General features: G+C 40.4%; 1 protein-coding gene across 2 annotated transcripts; it reads left to right on the forward strand.

Moving 5' to 3' along the window:
- The first annotated feature begins 968 nt into the window (after positions 1-968).
- tbx20 (T-box transcription factor 20) lies at positions 969-17,888 on the forward strand. 2 transcript variants are annotated; one of them, XM_036558381.1, is made up of 9 exons: positions 969-1,096; positions 3,231-3,511; positions 6,799-7,015; positions 10,315-10,479; positions 11,687-11,795; positions 12,047-12,205; positions 12,779-12,855; positions 15,600-15,712; positions 16,943-17,888. In XM_036558381.1, the coding sequence occupies exons 3-9, from the start codon at positions 6,924-6,926 to the stop codon at positions 17,278-17,280; spliced, it is 1,053 nt and encodes a 350-aa protein (XP_036414274.1). In that variant the 5' UTR covers positions 969-1,096; positions 3,231-3,511; positions 6,799-6,923; the 3' UTR covers positions 17,281-17,888. The 2 variants fall into 2 exon arrangements, with proteins under 2 accessions (XP_036414274.1, XP_036414275.1); XM_036558382.1 differs by lacking the exon at positions 969-1,096 and having other exon boundaries at positions 3,055-3,511.
- The last annotated feature ends 1,022 nt before the right edge of the window (positions 17,889-18,910 follow it).

Consider the following 18,910-nt stretch of genomic DNA (forward strand, 5'->3'; position numbering starts at 1 on the left):
AGATACTTTTAAAACAGCATTAAGAACTGAACTGAACTGAAATACTGCAGGAATATTAATATGTATGAAATTCTGAATCTGGTCTTCAGTGAGATTAATATTCAGCTACTGACCTGGGCATTACAATAGAAAACATAACGGAATTAAATAAATACATGAACAAACAAACAAATAAATAAAGGCGACGGACTCATAGAGGATGTGAGTGTTTTATCTTTTGCCTCTTTGAGCTCCACTCCCTCCTTCAGACTCCACCTGATTTAATCTGGTTTAATCTGGTTTAATGTTCATCTTCAAACTAGAAATAATTAAATTCACAGTGATTATACTGAATCCGGCAGCCTCTCCTTTCGGTTTTCACCACTTTCTCCATAAACTGGGCATTATTATTATCTTATTATTACTCATTATTTCATCATGTGACGTCATCATCTCTCACATTCCTCAGAGCAAAGCTTTATTTACTGTTCACTTTCTCATTACAGCAACTGTGTGTGTGTGTGTGTGTGAGTGTTGAGCGTGTGTGTGTGTGTGTGTGTGTGTGTGTTCTGTACATTAATGTATATTAGTGAAAAAACAGGACTCACACCAGCATCAGTGTGTTTACTGTACACACACAAACACACACAGGGGAAAGTGTTCGCTACCCGCTTCATACACAGCAACATGAATAAATAAATAAATAAACAAAGAAACAAATAAATAAATAAATAAATAAGTATTTAAGTAACGCTGTGGTGTTTGTGTGATTAGCCGCGCGAGCTGTTGTGCGACTTTCCTTTTCTTTCTGACGGATTTCTCCGGTTGACGCGGTGACGTCACCACGGTGTCGTTGGCGGTGACGCGGTGGTTGTGGGCGGGGCGGGGCGGGGTGCCGCTCCTGATTGGTGGACTGAGCTCGGAGGGGCAGTGGGTGGGGGGCTGAAGTTAAGGGCAGTGAGGGGCGCGAGCTCACTCTGCCAAAAACACTCTCGGACACTCCGTCGGAACATCCCATAATACTGCAGAACACGGAGAGGGGCTCGGGACCCCCAGCATCCGCTCTACAGCCCGGAGGAGCTCGGACAGCGCGCGCGGACAGTCCGGACACTCAGCGGTAAGACCAAACACTGTTAGCTTTAATAGAACTGTTATAAAACACTCATACTGAACTGTTATACACGCGTTATAAACAAAATTTCATTATCGTTATTATTTTTATGATTGTTATTATTGTAGATAGCGGTAAGATCAAACTCCGTTTACCTTTTTACAGCTATTTTAAAACAGTGATCTGTTAGAAACACATCTCGTTATTATTATTATTATTATTATTATTATTATTATTATTATTATTATTATTATAGCCAGCAGTTTACTTTACTATTACTGTTAGAAACACATCTCATTATTAATGTCATTATTATTAGCAGTAGTGATCTATGAATAACTCTGTCTGAACTGTTATGCTTATAAACATAATCATATTATTGTTATTGTTATTAATATTGGTAGTAGTAGGGGTTGATGTCGCGTTATTATTATTATTAATAGAAATCATATTATAATATATTTTGTACATTTTTATGAGTGCGTAGTGGAAACAGTAGAAATACAAGCATCAATGATATTTTTATTAGCAGTAGTTTATTAGAGCAATAACACTAATAGTAGTCATACAATTATTATTATTAGTAGTAGTAGTAGTATTGTATTGTATTGTTGATTTTTGTTGTATGATAATAGAAGTAAAAATAGCACGAATTGTGTTGTTGTTATTAACAGTAGCGCTAGGTTATTCTTATTAGTGCCATTTGTAGTAGTAGTGGTACAATTATTATTATTATTATTATTATTAGTGTTATTTTTATTGCTTGTGGTGTTTTTTTTAGTAGCACTGATATTAATTGTTACTTTTGGCAGTAGTTCATTATTATTAGCAGTAGTCATGGCAACATCAGTCCTATTTTATTGTACAGTACAAATAATAATTATTATCATTATGAATAATAGCGGTATTAAAATTGGTTTATTTTAAAACCTCTTAGTAAACCTAACACTTGTATTAATTTTGGAAGTAGCAGTGGTTTATTATTATCATCAATAATCAGTAATAATCATAGCATCACTAGTAACTAATATTATTATTATTATTATTATTATTATTATTAGTGCTGTTCTGAACGGCAGAGCACCTTCTGAGATGAGAGCATAAAAGCCTTATATTTTATTGTGGTTGTTGATGTTGTTGTTGTTGTTGTTCTTCTTCTTCTTCTTATTCTTATTATTATTATTATTATTATTATCATTAATGTATAATGTGTATCATTACTAAGTGCTGTTTGTTACTGTAACTCTCAGTGCTGTAATGTATAGAGAGAGTCAGATGGTGTGATTTTGACCTACAGTTCAGTCGGAGGAGCTGCTGTAACACTGGAGTCCTGAATCAGTGAAATATCAATAATATTAGTAATATATCAGTAATATATCAGTAATGTCAGAGATTAATATTAGTAATATATCAGTAATATATCAGATTAATACTGAGTTTCATTCCTTCAGAAACTCCTGAATGAGAGAGATGTTCACTCTTTCATTTCCTGCAGCTCAGACTCAGATCTGCTGTCTCTCTCTCTCTCTCTGTCTCTGTCTCTCTGTCTCTGTCTCTGTCTCTCTTTCTCTTTCTGTCTCTCTCTCTCTCTGTCTGCAGCAGCCTGTGAGCTCAGCAGCAGTAGTGAGGAGTGTTCTAGTGTTTGAGTGTTTAAGTGTGTGTGTGTGTGTGTGTGTGAGGGTGAGTGTGTGTGTGTGTGTGTGTGTGTGAGGGTGTGTGAGGGTGAGTGTGTGAGTGTGTGTGTGTGTGTGTATGTGTGGGTGTGAGGTTGTGTGAGGGTGAGTGTGTGTATGTGAGGGTGAGTGTGTGAGGGTGAGTGTGTGTATGTGAGGGTGAGTGTGTGAGTAGTGTGTGAGGGTGAGTGTGTGAGTGTGTGTGTGAGGGTGAGTGTGTGTGAGTGTGTGTGAGTGTGTGAGGGTGAGTGTGTGTGTGAGGGTGAGTGGTGAGTGTGTGTGTGAGGGTGAGTGTGTGAGTGTGTGTGTGAGGCTGAGTGTGTGAGTGTGTGTGTCTGTTTTTATAGCTCTCAGTGTTGGAGCTCCAGCAGATCTTGCTGCTCTGAGTTCTTATGATCTTATGATCATAGAATGTATTGATGAAAAATGTAAACAAATAAAAACAGATGAATTATAATGTCCTGCAGGACTGTAGATCTGCCCAAACTGGAGTTTCGTTTGGAGGTGTGTGTGGACGCACAGTGGACAGTGCTGTGAGTGGACAGTGGACGGCGGTCAGTGGACGGTGATTAGTGCACAGTGATTAGTGGTGGTGGTCAGTGGTGGTGGTCGGTGGCAGGATGGAGTTCAGCTGCTCCCCGAAGCCCCAGCTGTCCTCCAGGGCCAACGCCTTCTCCATTGCTGCTCTGATGGCCAGCGGCAAGGAGAAGGACAAGGAACCAGAAGAGAACACCATCAGACCAGCTGGGTGAGTATCTACAGTACTGAATGAACACCTACTGTACTAAATAAACACCTACAGTACTGATATTAATACCTAAATAAACACCTGCAGTACTAAAATAAACACCTACGGTAGTGAAATTACCACCTATAGTACTGAATAAACACATACTATACTAAGATTAATACATACTGTAAAACACAGACACATACAGCGCTTAAGTAACGTACAGTACTGACATTAATACTGGACATACTGTATGGATAGATTTAGTAGTGTGTATTAATTCCATAATGTATACATGTGTCAGTGTGTTAATTCAGTAGTGTGTTAATTCAATAGCTTATATTAAATCCATAGTGTATAGAGATACAATAGTCTATTAATTCAGTAGTGTGTATTAATTCAGTAGTATATTACTTCAGGAGTGTATAATAATTCAGTATTGTATTAACGTAGTAGCATATATTCAGTAGTGAATTATTTCAGTACTGTATATTAACACAGTCATCTATTAATGCAATTGTGTATACATTCAGTAGCATATATATATATATATATATATATATATATATATATATATATTTATATACACATATATATATATATGTATATATATATATATATATATATATATATATATATATATATATATATCAGTAGGGTATATTAATACAGTGGTGGATTACTTCAGTAGTTATTTTAATTCAGTAATGCATTACTTCATTGGGGTATAATTATTCAGTACTGTATTAATTCAGGAGTGTATATTAAGTATATTAAATTAAAGTAGTGTATTACTTCAGTAGTTTACCCACAATGCTTAAAAAACCTCTACAGTACTGATATTAACACCTACAGTACTTATCTTAAAACATTCTGTACTGCAATAAACACATAATGCACTGACTTAACACATACAGTGCTTAAATAACACGTACAGTACTGATATTAACACTGGACACACTGTATAGATTAATTCAGTAGTATGTATTAATTCCATAATGTGTACATTTATCAGTGTATTAAATCAGTAGTGTATTAATTCGGTAGTGTATATCAATGTACTAATGTATATTCAGTAGTGTATGAATTTTGTATTACATAATAATATAGTAGTCTATTAATTCAGTAGTTTATGTTAATTTAGTGCTGTGTTAATTCAGTAGTGTATATTAATTCAGTAGTTATTCATTCAGTAGTGTATATTAATTTGGTAGTGTATTATTTCAGTATTGTATTAATTTAGTAGTGCATATTCAGTATTGTTTCAGTAGTGTATATTAATACAGTAGTCTATTAATGCAGTAGTTTGTATTAATTCAGTACTCTTTTATTTCAGTGGTGTATGTTTATTCAGTACTATATTAATTCAGGAGTGCATATTAATACAGTAGTGTATTACTTGAGTATATGGTGTTAATTCAGCAGTGTATTAATTCTGTAGTGCATTAATTTAGTAATGTATTAAACCTGTATTAATTCAGGATTGTATTTATTCAGTAGTGTATTAATTCGGGACTGTATTTATTCAGTAGTGGATTCATTTTCTAGTATATTAATTTTGTAGTGTATTAATTCAGTAGTGTATTATTTAGTCGTGTATTAATTCAGTAGTGCATTAATTCGGTAGTGTATTAATTAAGCAGTGTATTAATTTGCAGTGTATTAATTCAGCAGTGTATTATTTTGTAGTATATTAATTCTGTAGTGTATTAATTCAGCAGTGAATTAATTCAGCAATGTATAAATTTGGCACTGTAATATTTTAGCACTGCATTAGTTCAGTAGTGTGTAAATTTAGTAGTGTATTATTTAGTCGTGTATTAATTCAGTAATGTATTATTTAGTAGTGTATTAATTCAGTAGTGTATTATTTAGTCGTGTATTAATTCAGTAGTGTATTAATTCAGCACTGTATTAATTTAGCACTGCATTAATTCAGTAGTGTGTTTATTTAGTGGTGTATTGTTTAGAAGTGTATTAATTCAGTAGTGTATTATTTAGTAGTGTATTGATGCAGTGGCGCATTAATTCAACACTGTATCACTTTAGCACTGCATTAAGTCAGTAGTGTGTTAATTTAGTAGTGTATGATTTAGTAATGTATTGATTCAGTAGTGTATTATTTAGTAGTGTATGATTTAGTATTGATTCAGTAGTGTATTATTTAGTAGTGTATTAATTCAGTAGTATATTAATTCAGTAGTGTATTAATTCAGTAGTGTATTAATTCAGTGGTGTATTTATTCAGTAGTGTATATTGATTGATGTTAATTTGTCTAATTAAATGTTAAAATATCCGATTATGAATATTAATTAGACAGTAGGTGACACATTAAAGCTCATTTAGTGATTGATTATCAGAAGTGTGTGCGTGCGTGTGTGTGCGTGTGCGTGTGCGTGTGTGCGTGTGTGTGCGCGTGTGTGTGATTATTATATTATTACATTACTTTGATTTCAAAGTGTTTTAGATGATTAAAGCAATTTTATGAGTGTTATGTCAGAGCTCTACCGGAAATAACAAACACAACCTAATCAAAACATCAGTTAACTACCACAACACACACACTCACACACACACACACACACACACACACACTCACACACACACACACACACACACACACACACACACACACACACACTCAGAAAAATAATTGAACACAATAAAATAACCGCAATAAGTATGTAACCAAACAAAACATAAAGAAATATTTAAATAAATAAATATTTAAATGAAAAACATAATAATAATAATAATAATAATAATAATAATAATAACGAACTGAAACGAAATACAGAAAAACAATATCACTGATTATTTTCATGATTAACTTTACAGTGAGAGTCAGAGTGTAAACAACTGTGTGTTTATCTGTGTGTACAGTAATAATAATAATAATAATAATAATAGTAATAATAATGCGTGTATAATATTAACTGTAATAGTTCAGTAATTAAAATTGTTTATATAAATGAAAATCGAAATCAAATGAAATCATTTCAATTTCTGCTAATTTTAACGAAATACAGTAAATATTCAGATTCACTCTTTATTATCAGACCGTAAAATAATAACACGCTGATTCAAACTCGACAGAAATCAAAATTGTAAATAATAAATAAATAATAATTATGAAGATCAGAGTTTAAGAGAAGCGCGCGAGCTAAACATAAAATTAGTTACATTAAATAACGGTTAGCTTTTATGGCGCATTAAAGACTTTATATCACACTTTCTTACACATCAGATCATCACTTAATAATAATAATAATAATAATAATACGGTGTTTGTGTTTGTTTTCAGAGCAGTTCGTGGCGCAGTCTTCTTCCTGCGAGCGCGCGGATGAGGAGGAATCCCGTGAGCTGGCGGAGTCCCGCGAGCGCGCAGAGCCTTTGATCCCGCGCGCTCCCGCCGCGCCCAGCGAGGACATGAAGAACATCAGCTGCAGCCTCGAGACCAAAGAACTGTGGGACAAGTTTCACGAGCTCGGCACCGAGATGATCATCACCAAATCCGGGAGGTCAGATCAATCAGCCCGTCAATCAATCAACCAGTCAATAACCGACAATAACACAGCGATCGTAGTAATAATAATAATAATAATAATAATAATAATAATAATAATAATGAGGTGTGTTTAGTTTCAAACAGCAGCGAATATTAATATCGCACATTTTAAAAATTAAAGCAGCAATAAAATTAATTTGATTCAGCTGATCAGATCAATACATTATAATCAATAACAGTTCAGTTATAAATGTTTTATTAAAGCTGATCAGCGACTCACTTTCACATTCAGACACAATCATAGTTTCGTACAGCGCGCGGATACATTTATACACATATTATATATGCGTGTGTCTGTGTGTGTGTGTGTGTGTGTGTGTGTGTGTGTGTGTGTGTGTGTTTACGGTGGCGTAATTGTTGGGGGGAGGGGCAGTGCAGTGTGGCTCGCGGCGCTCGGCCCCCTACAGAGAAAGACCACTAGAGCCATTGGGAATAAAATCTGCTGGTGTTCCTCTCTAGTGGGAATTGGCTTGATGGTGACCATTAGAGGCCACTAGGTTCCTGTAGAACACCTTTAGATCCCATTTAGAATCAGAACAGAGCACGTCACTTCCTGTGGTAACACGTAAATGAACTAGTTGTACTGGGCCTAATGAAACACCGAGACTCAGTCAGTCTGCGATTCTGAGCTGAATCAAACTCGTTTAACTGTTTATTATTACATGCGGTAATTCGGTTGATCTGATGAGCCGTTTTTACTGTGTAGCTACAGCTTCACACAGCCGACAGACAGGGGGAGAGAACCTTCACACGGGTTCTAACGATGTTTACAGAAACCCTTTAATCTAATGTTCAAAGAACGTTGAGGATGTTTATTATTTCGGTTAATGTTCATATAATGTTACACGTTAATTAAGACGGCGCTCAAAAGGCACCAATCAGATGATCTGAGGATGTTGTGACGATGTTTTGATGCTGTGAGGATGTGATGATGTTCTAGTGATGTTCTGAGGATGTTGTGAGGATGTGATGATGTTCTGAGGATGATGTGATGATGTTCTAGTGATGTTCTGAGGATGTTGTGAGGATGTTGTGAGGATGTGATGATGTTCTAATGATGTTCTGAGGATGTTGTGATGATGTTCTGAGGATGTGTTAAGGATGCTGTGAGGATGTTGTGAGGATTTTGGAAGGATGTGTTGAGGATGTTATGAGGATAATTTGAGAATGTTGAAAGGATGTTGGGAGGATGTTGGGAGGATGTTGAAAGGATGTTGGGAGGATGTTGAAAGGATGTTGGGAGGATGTGACGATGCTGTGGGAATGTTTTGATGCTGTGAGGATGTTGAGGACGCTGTAAAGAAATGCTTTGAGGATGTTTGGGGATGTTTTGATGATGTGAGGATGTTGTTGAGTTGTGAGTGGCCAGAACTGTGTGTGTGTGTGTGTGTGTGTGTGTATTAACGGTTCTGTGTGTGTGTGTGTGTGTGTGTGTATTAACTGTTCTGTGTGTGTTTGTGTGTGTGTATTAACTCCTCTGCGTGTGTATGTGTGTATTAACTCCTCTGTGTGTGTATTAACTCCTCTGTGTGTGTGTGTGTATTGACTCGTGTGTATGTGTATTAACTTGTGTGTGTGTATTTACTCTTCTGTGTGTGTGTGTGTGTGTGTGTATTAACTCCTCTGTGTGTGTGTGTGTGTGTGTATTGACTCTTGTGTGTAAGTGTATTAAGTTGTGTATGTGTATTTACTCCTGTGTGTGTGTATGTGTGTGTGTATCAACTCGTGTGTGTATTTACTCTTCTGTGTGTGTGTATTAACTAGTGTGTGCATTAACCCCTCTGTGTGTGTGTGTATTGACTCTTGTGTGTATTGTATTAACTCGTGTGTGTGTGTATTTACTCTTCTGTGTGTGTGTGTATGTGTGTGTGTATTAACTCCTCTGTGTGTGTATGTGTGTATTGACGTGTGTATGTGTATTAACTCGTGTGTGTGTATTTACTCTTCTGTGTGTGTGTGTGTGTGTGTACTGACTCTTGTGTGTATGTGTATTAACTCATGTGTGTGTGTATTTACTCTTCTCTGTTTGTGTGTGTATTAACTTCTCTGTGTGTGTGTGTGTATTAACTCCTCTGTGTGTGTGTTTGTGTGTGTATTGACTCTTGTGTGTATGTGTATTAACTAGTGTGTGTATTTACTCTTCTGTGTGTGTGTGTGTGCATTAACTCCTCTGTGTGTGTGTGTGTGTGTGCATTAACTCCTCTGTGTGTGTGTGTGTGCATTAACTCCTCTGTGTGTGTGTGTGTGTGTGTATTAACCCCTCTGTGTGTGTGTGTGTGTGCATTAACTCCTCTGTGTGTGTGTGTGTGTGCATTAACTCCTCTGTGTGTGTGTGTGCATTAACTCCTCTGTGTGTGTGTGTGTGTGTGTATTAACCCCTCTCTGTGTGTGTGTGTGTGTGTGCATTAACTCTTGTGTGTATGTGTATTAACTCGTGTGTGTGTATTTACTCTTCTGTGTGTGTGTATTTGTGTGTGTATTAACTCCTCTGTGTGTGTTTGTGTGTATTGACCCTTGTGTGTATGTGTTTTAACTCGTGTGTGTATTAACTCCTCTGTGTGTGTTTGTGTGTATTGACCCTTGTGTGTATGTGTTTTAACTCGTGTGTGTATTAACTCCTCTGTGTGTGTTTGTGTGTATTGACCCTTGTGTGTATGTGTTTTAACTCGTGTGTGTATTTACTCTTCTCTGTGTTTGTGTGTGTATTTACTCTTCTGTGTGGGTGTATTTGTGTGTGTGTATTAACTCCTGTGTGTGTGTGTGTGTGTGTGTGTGTGTGTATTAACTCCTCTGTGTGTGTATGTGTGTGTGTATTAACTCCTGTGTGTGTGTATGTGTGTGTGTATTAACTCCTCTGTGTGTGTGTGTGTGTGTGTGTGTGTGTATTAACTCCTCTGTGTGTGTATGTGTGTGTGTATTAACTCCTGTGTGTGTGTATGTATTAACTCCTCTGTGTGTGTATTGACTCTTGTGTGTATGTGCATTAACTTATGTGTGTATTTACTCTTCTCTGTGTGTGTGTGTGTGTGTATTTACTCTTCTGTGTGTGTGTGTGTATTGACTCTTGTGTGTGTGTGTGTGTATGTGTGTGTGTGTGTGTATTTACTCTTCTCTGTGTGTGTATGTGTGTGTGTGTGTGTGTGTATTAACTCCTCTGTGTGTGTATTGACTCGTGTGTATGTGCATTAACTTATGTGTGTATTTACTCTTCTCTGTGTGTGTGTGTGTGTGTGTGTGTGTGTGTGTGTGTAGGAGGATGTTCCCCACTATCCGTGTGTCGTTCAGTGGGGTGGAGCCGGACTGCAGGTACATCGTTCTGATGGACATCATCGCTATGGACAACAAGCGCTACAGATACGCCTACCATCGCTCGTCCTGGCTGGTGGCAGGAAAAGCTGACCCTCCACTGCCTGCACGGTACTGACACACACACTCATACCAAACACAACCTCACACACACACCCCCTCACACACACACACACACTCATACCAAACACACACATACACACACGCACATATAGACACACTCACACACACACACACACACTCATACCAAACACAACCTCACACACACACACCCCCTCACACACACACACACGCACTCATACCAAACACACACATACACACACGCACATATAGACACACTCACACACACACACACACACTCATACCAAACACAACCTCACACACACACACACACACACACACACCAAACACACACATACACACACGCATATACACACACTCACACACACACATACACACTCATACCAAACACACACATACACGCACGCACATATAGACACACTCACACACACACATACACACTCATACCAAACACACCCTCACACACACACACACACCAAACACAGACATACACATACGCATATACACACACTCACACACACACATACACACTCATACCAAACACACACATACACATACTCACACCACACTCACACCAAACACACACACACACATACCCACACACACATACACACACACTCATACCAAACACACACATACACATACTCACACACACTCATACCAAACACACACATACACATACTCACACACATACACTCATACCAAACACACACATACACACACACACTCATACCAAACACACACATACACATACTCACACACACACACATACTCACACACACACACACACACACACACACTCATACCAAACACACACATACACATACTCACACACACACACATACACACACATACACACACACACACACTCATACCAAACACACACATACACATACTCACACACACACACACACACACACACACACACTCATACCAAACACACACATACACACACACACTCATACCAAACACACACATACACATACTCACACACACACACATACACACACACACACTCATACCAAACACACACATACACATATACACACACACTCATACTAAACACACAAATACACACACTCACACACACACACATACACATACTCACACACACACACACACACACATACACACACACTCAAACCAAACACAAACATACACACACTCACACACACACACTCACACACACACACCCGAGGTCCTCTGTGTGTTGATGTGTATTTGCTCTGTGTTTCAGCCTGTATGTCCATCCCGACTCGCCCTTCACTGGAGAGCAGCTGCTGAAACAGATGGTTTCATTTGAGAAGGTCAAACTTACCAACAACGAACTGGACCAGCACGGACATGTAGGAGCTCCACCTCTGTTTACTCTGCATCTGAATGATAATCAGAGTTTATTCTCAAAGCTCAGATACGCTGACGATTAGAGAAGATCACATTAATCCGAATTTATTTCTGTCCGAAATATTTCACACTTTAAAGTTTATCTGAGCTTCAGGAAAATCTTTTCTAAAATAATACTTTATTATAATTATTATTTATTACTGCTATTAGATGATATTAAAGTTTGCCGTTATTGTGATTGATGTCTCCTCAGATCATCCTGAACTCGATGCATAAGTATCAGCCTCGCGTTCACATCATAAAGAAGAAGGAACACACGGCGTCTCTGCTCAACCTCAAATCAGACGAGTTCCGCTCCTTCGTCTTCACCGAGACTCAGTTCACCGCCGTCACCGCCTACCAGAACCAGCTGGTGAGGAACTCCTAACAGACAAACAACAAACAAACAACAAACAAACACACAGCGCTGTTCTGTCCGGATCCTTATCCGAATCTCCGGTTCCACCTTAAACGGTGCAGCAGTTGAGAAGCTGGTGAACACAAGGCCGACTTCACCAGCAGGTCTGAGGCTCATGTGTGATGTTTCAGGCGTGCAGTTAGCATCATGCTAATTGGTGGTATAGCTTTGATTAGCTCAAACTTCAGACTTAAGATGTTGAACACGTCCTGGCTGATGTATCTGAGGTGGTGGTGATGGTGGGGTTAATTTTTCATTCACTGAACTATCGCTTTAAAACGCCTCTGTTAAATATTTGTCAGACTGCAGTCGTGCGTCCTGGTGAATAATCTCAGAGCGCTCAGAGCGTCTCCATGTAGGAGGACCTGAGCGGCTGCGTCTCCGTCTGCTGTTTAGTCTGGGAAGATTACAGCGTTGGGGAGGAAGGGGGGATGGAGGGATGGAGGGGAGGAGGGGAGGAGGGGGGATGGAGGGATGGAGGGACGAGTGATTCAGGCTGAAGTTCTCTTTTATGTCTTTGTTTTGCAGATTACTAAACTGAAGATCGACAGTAACCCCTTCGCTAAAGGCTTCAGAGATTCATCCAGACTGACGGACATCGAGAGGTAAGAGATCTCTGACGCTATTTTAACCCTGAAAGTCTAACTCTAATCTCTAAAACTCTAACACTAACCCCTTAAACCCTAAACTCGAACCCTAAACCTAACTCTACCCTTAAACCCTAAAACTCTAACACTAACCCCTTAAACTCTAACTCTAATCTCTAAAACTCTAACACTAACCCCTTAAACCCTAAACTCGAACCCTTAAACTCTAACTCTAATCCCTTAAACTCTAACACTAACCCCTTAAACTCTAACTCTAATCTCTAAAACTCTAACACTAACCCCTTAAACCCTAAACTCGAACCCTTAAACTCTAACTCTAATCCCTTAAACTCTAACTCTAATCCCTTAAACTCTAACACTAACCCCTTAAACCCTAAACTCGAACCCCTTAACTTCTAATTCTAATCTCTTAAACTGTAACTCTAATCTCTAAACTTCTCTACATCGTTATCCAAATTCTCTAAAATTCTCTAAAAACTCTAAACTCTAACCCTTAATCTAAAACTCTGATCTAATTTTAACCTGTAAATTCTTACTTTAACCCCAATCTGTAATCTTAACCCCTTAAACTCAAACACTAACCATTTAATCCTAAACTCCAACCCCCTTGAACTCTAACTCTAACCCTCTAAATTCAGACTTAAACCCTCAAACCCCTTAAATTCCAGTTTTAACCCCTTAAACTCCAGTTTTAACCCCTTAAACTCTAACTGTAATTCCATAAGACTCTAATTAACCACTTAAACTCTAACTTAAACTCTAACCCCTTAAACCTAAACTCTAACCAGTTTTCAGTTACTTAAACTGTTATTAATGTGAGTTGATGTGTGTGTGTGTGTGTGTGTGTGTGTGTGTGTGTGTGTGTGTGTGTGAAGGTCACTCTGTTCAGACAGATCAGGTGGAGTGTTTGTCGTGTGTTTTTGCAAAAGTAGTAAATTTATTGTTGTTTCTAATCAGCCCTGTTCTGATAAGGACTATCAGAGCTCTGTAGTTTAGCATGTTAGGTCTTTCTGTAGCCCCCTAGTGGCCATTCCACTGAATTACACAAACACATATAAATGTTGACTTGCTCATCTACAACAACAAAAATCTGTAAATCACATATTTTCATCTAAATATATTGTGATATAAACTGAGTCTGTTCTACAGTTTCTCATTAGGCTGAATGAATAACCGACTCTAAATGTAGGTATTGTGATATAAACTGAGTCTGTTCTACAGTTTCTCATTAGGCTGAATGAATAACCGACTCTAAATGTAGGTATTGTGATATAAACTGAGTCTGTTCTACAGTTTCTCATTAGGCTGAATGAATAACTGACTCTAAATGTAGGTATTGTGATATAAACTGAGTCTGTTCTACAGTTTCTCATTAGGCTGAATGAATAACTGACTCTAAATGTAGGTATTGTGATATAAACTGAGTCTGTTCTACAGTTTCTCATTAGGCTGAATGAATAACTGACTCTAAATGTAGGTATTGTGATATAAACTGAGTCTGTTCTACAGTTTCTCATTAGGCTGAATGAATAACTGACTCTAAATGTAGGTATTGTGATATAAACTGAGTCATTAGGTTGGGATTTTCATTATTTCTGTAAAGCTCAATTCACAGCAGATTTGTGGGCGGAGCCTGGAGACACACAGAGGCTTCCTTTCTGATAATCTGAGAAAAAAAAAAAAACCAACAGAAACATTTCACATTCTCTCTCTCTCTCTCTCTCTCTCTCTCTCTCTCTCTTCCCTCTCTCTCTCTCTTCTCTCACTATCTTTATCTCTTTCTCGTCTCTCTCTCTTTCTTCTCTCTCTTTCTCCTCTCTCTCACTGTCTCTTCACCTCTCTCTCTCTCTTTCTCCTCTCACTCTTTATCTGTCTCTCTCTCCCTTTTTCCTCTCTCACTCTTTCTCTTTCTCTCTCTCTCTCTCTTCTCTCTCTCTCTCTCTCTCTCTCTCTCTCTCTGTCTCTCTCTCCTTAGAAGGTTGTGAATTAGATCTGATCAATTGATCTTCAGGGAGCTGCAGAAATCACATTAGTCTGGAGTCAGGCAGTGCACTAAAACACACTGTAATCTGATTGGTTTGGGTGACTGATTGAAACCAGCCGCCCCCGGCTCCCCCGGCCCCCCCGGCCCCCCCCGTCGCCCCTATCACGCCGCAGATAAAAACACACAGATTTGTATTGCGCCGCTGACAGATATTGCACTTCAGTAACTGAATTGTGCCGTGATGCGGACGCAGGGCCGCTGTGACTCAGAGCCGAGCTCGCAGCCCAGCTAACACGGCTAATGCACTTACAGCAGCGCAGCTACACGCAGCGCAGACGCGCAGAGCTGTCTGTTAAAGGGACAGTTCAGGAAAAATCTAATTCCACCCCCACCCCAAATCAGCCCCTCAGACAGACGGGTGCAGTGTCTACAGTTTGCTTCATTAGTTTTTAGCGCTGGAGCTGCGAGGCTAATGTAGCTAACAAGTAATTGACTCTGATACCCACCGATTAGCACGGTGCTAACTCCTCACCTAAACATCACACACTCACTCACACGCTTCAGTTCACTTCCTGTTCACCAGTGTCTTATTTACACTGTTCACACCGTCCAGACCACCTGAAACAGCGCAGCTCGCACACTCGGGCACCTGTTTAGTGGTGTTTATTTTTGTTTGTTGGTGTTTATTTTTGTTTGTTAGTGTTTACTGTTGTTTGTTGGTGTTTATTTTTGTTTGTTATTGTTTGCTGTACTGTAGGGAGAGTGTGGAGAACCTGATCCACAAACACTCGTACGCTCGCTCTCCTATACGGACCTACAGCACCGAGGAGGAGAGTCTGGGAGACGACACACACTCCACACACAGCCGGGGTGAGGACACACACACTCACACACACACACACACCACCAGGGTGAGGACACACAGACACTCGCACACACACACACTTGCACACACACACACACCACCAGGGTGAGGACACACACACACTCACACACACACACACACACCGCCAGTGTGAGGACACACACACACACACACCGCCAGGGTGAGGACACACACACACTCACACACACACACACCCCCAGTGAGGACACACACACACACACACCGCCAGGGTGAGGACACACACACACTCGCACACACACACACACCACCAGGGTGAGGATACACACACACTCACACACACACACACACACCCGCCAGGGTGAGGACACACACACACTCGCACACACACACACACCACCAAGGTGAGGATACACACACACTCACACACACACACACACCCGCTAGTGTGAGGACACACACACACTCGCACACACACACACACCACCAAGGTGAGGACACACACACACTCGCACACACACACACACCACCAGGGTGAGGACACACACACACTCGCACACACACACACACCACCAGTGAGAGGACACACATAGCCGAGGTGAAGACACACGCACAAACACATTCACATTATACACACTACGCACACATGCTATACACACACTATATACACACACACTATATACACAAACACACACAGACTATACACACACTATGCACACACACACACTATACACACACACACATCTGGGGTGAGGACACACACACACACACACACACACACACTATACACATACACACATCTACACCCACCTCAGGCGGGGTGAGGACACCCACACATACACTATACACACAACTGGGGTGAAGACACACACACACACACATTACACACTACACACACACTATGCACATTATACACACACTCCACACACAACTGGGGTGAGGACACACACACACACAAACACATGAATAACAGAAACAGTTCTTATGGCAGGTGATTTCAGACACACATTCAAATCTATATTTTTATTATGTAATTTTTCACCACAGTCACAACATGAAAAACCTGATTTAGACTTAAACTCCTCCACCGTCATCAGTGTTAGTGTTTTAGATCAGAAGCTGTTCCTGATGATGATGATGATGAGTCTGGGTCAGGTGTGTGTGTGAGTGTGTGAGTGAGGTCAGTATGAAGCTGTTGTTATTAATGTAGTTATTAATAACTGACCGAGCATCTTTATTCTGTGTGTTCTATGCAGGTTCTGCGTTCACAGCCTCAGATAACCTCTCTCTGAGCTCCTGGGTTTCCTCCACCTCCGGATTTTCGGGTTTCCAGCCCCCTCAGTCCCTGTCGGCTCTGAGCTCCGGCGGCGGCGGCCTGGCCGGTCCCCTGCCCCCCATCCAGAGCTCACTGCCCCACTACGGCCGGCTGGGCGTGCCCCTCACCCCTTCCGCTCTGGCTGGGTCCATGCAGGCCAGTGGGCCGACCTTCCCCTCCTTCCACATGCCCCGCTACCACCACTACTTCCAGCAGGGCCCGTATGCCGCCATCCAGAGCCTGCGCCACTCCAACGCAGTCATGACCCCCTTCGTATGACCGGGGGCGCCACCGTAATAACAATTAAAACAATAACAGTAATAATAATAACAGTAATAAGTTTAATTTATACACAAGGCCACTTCACACAGTCAGCACTCACGATAACATGCAGCTCTTTTCCTGAGGGAGGGGGTCGACACACAGTGACACCGCCGGAGACCGGCATCAGAGGCCCAGGCTGTTACTCAAAAGAGGGCGGGGCTACTGCAGCCTTTGTGCTCTTTAGCTTTTATAAGGACTCAGAAATCAACACAGATACATAAACATGAATATGGTTTAATTTTTCACTAAAATACAATATCTATAAAGTTTAAGGGGCGTGTTTCCCAGTTTGATCGAGCCTCTTTATGACTACTGCAGCCTCCGCACACCGGACACACGGTGCCACAGCGAGAGCGCCGCCCATAAACATCTTACTCAACACCATTTTACTCCACTGTACAAATTTAACAGAATAAAATATCCTTTAGTGAGTTTTTCAGTTTGGTTTCAGAAACTAACTCTGCACAACCCTCACTGTTTCTGTGATGTCACAAAAAACACAGCATGTATACACATTCAGCCTACAGCAGTTTAGCTCCACCCATTCAGCCTACAGCAGTTTAGCCCCGCCCACTCAGCCTACAGCAGTTTAGCCCCGCCCATTCAGCCTACAGCAGTTTAGCTCCACCCATTCAGCTACAGCTGTTTAGCTCCACCCATTCAGCTACAGCAGTTTAGCCCCGCCCATTCAGCCTACAGCAGTTTAGCCCCATTAAAGGAGTGTTTCACTGCTTTTTGAATGATGTACAGCCAATCAGAACAGAACTCATTTACATATTTCAGACTTAAAGGTACAGTAACACAATCAGCCTGTTTAACTGTGAGGAATAAAGAGAGGCTGTAAATGATCATGTAGAAATGAATCACAGCCGTTTTGGTAAATAAAAACACCTGAGTGGAGTGTGAAAAGTGAGAAACGGGCCCTTAAAGACTTCAGTCTCTCAGTGTGGTGTGGTCAGTTTGTGGTTTAATTTAAAGCAGAGCGGCGCTCAGAGACATTAGAATGTTTTGGACGCTGTGTGTTGCGGCACAGTGGGTCTGGTGTGCGGTGGCTTCAACATTAGAGGGCGCTGTGATGAAACTGCCATTGCGTACAGAGGTGGGGCTTAAACTGCGAGCCCCCAAAACACCTTCTAAAAAATTCATAATAATGAGAATAATAATAAATCCCAGCCCCCCACCTACACCCCCCCCACCACCACCACCACCACACACACACTCAGAATCTCTGAAACAATGTAAATAGTGAGACTGATCAGACTGTTCAACGACCCGGAAGAGCTGCTGACCGCAGCCGCACCGGAGAGACAAACAAGCAAACAAAGTACCAAAGGACATCAGTTCAGATGTGAAGCCGTTGATCTTCAGCGTGGTGACGGGGATGGACTCCACCGCAGAGGCACTCGTTCATCCTGCTCTTCCTCAGTTCCTCCATCTTCACCAGAGGAACACACAGCTAAACGAGGGAAACACGAGCTGTCCTGCACGGAAATGACCAGAACTGTGGACAGTGTACTGTTTCTCTCTCTCTCCATCACTCAGACTGTGTAGAACAGACTCGGACACTAGGGGGCGCCCTGCTGTC

Source organism: Colossoma macropomum, unplaced genomic scaffold, assembly GCF_904425465.1.
Source record: "Colossoma macropomum unplaced genomic scaffold, Colossoma_macropomum, whole genome shotgun sequence".
Lineage (NCBI taxonomy): Eukaryota > Metazoa > Chordata > Actinopteri > Characiformes > Serrasalmidae > Colossoma > Colossoma macropomum.

Coding starts and splice junctions, on each gene's coding strand:
- tbx20 (XM_036558381.1), top strand. CDS start 6,924: ATGAAGAACATCAGCTGCAGCCTCGAGACCAAAGAACTGTGGGACAAG. Junction 10,480..11,686: donor GACCCTCCACTGCCTGCACG/GTACTGACACAC, acceptor TCTGTGTTTCAG/CCTGTATGTCCATCCCGACT. Junction 15,713..16,942: donor ACACTCCACACACAGCCGGG/GTGAGGACACAC, acceptor TGTTCTATGCAG/GTTCTGCGTTCACAGCCTCA.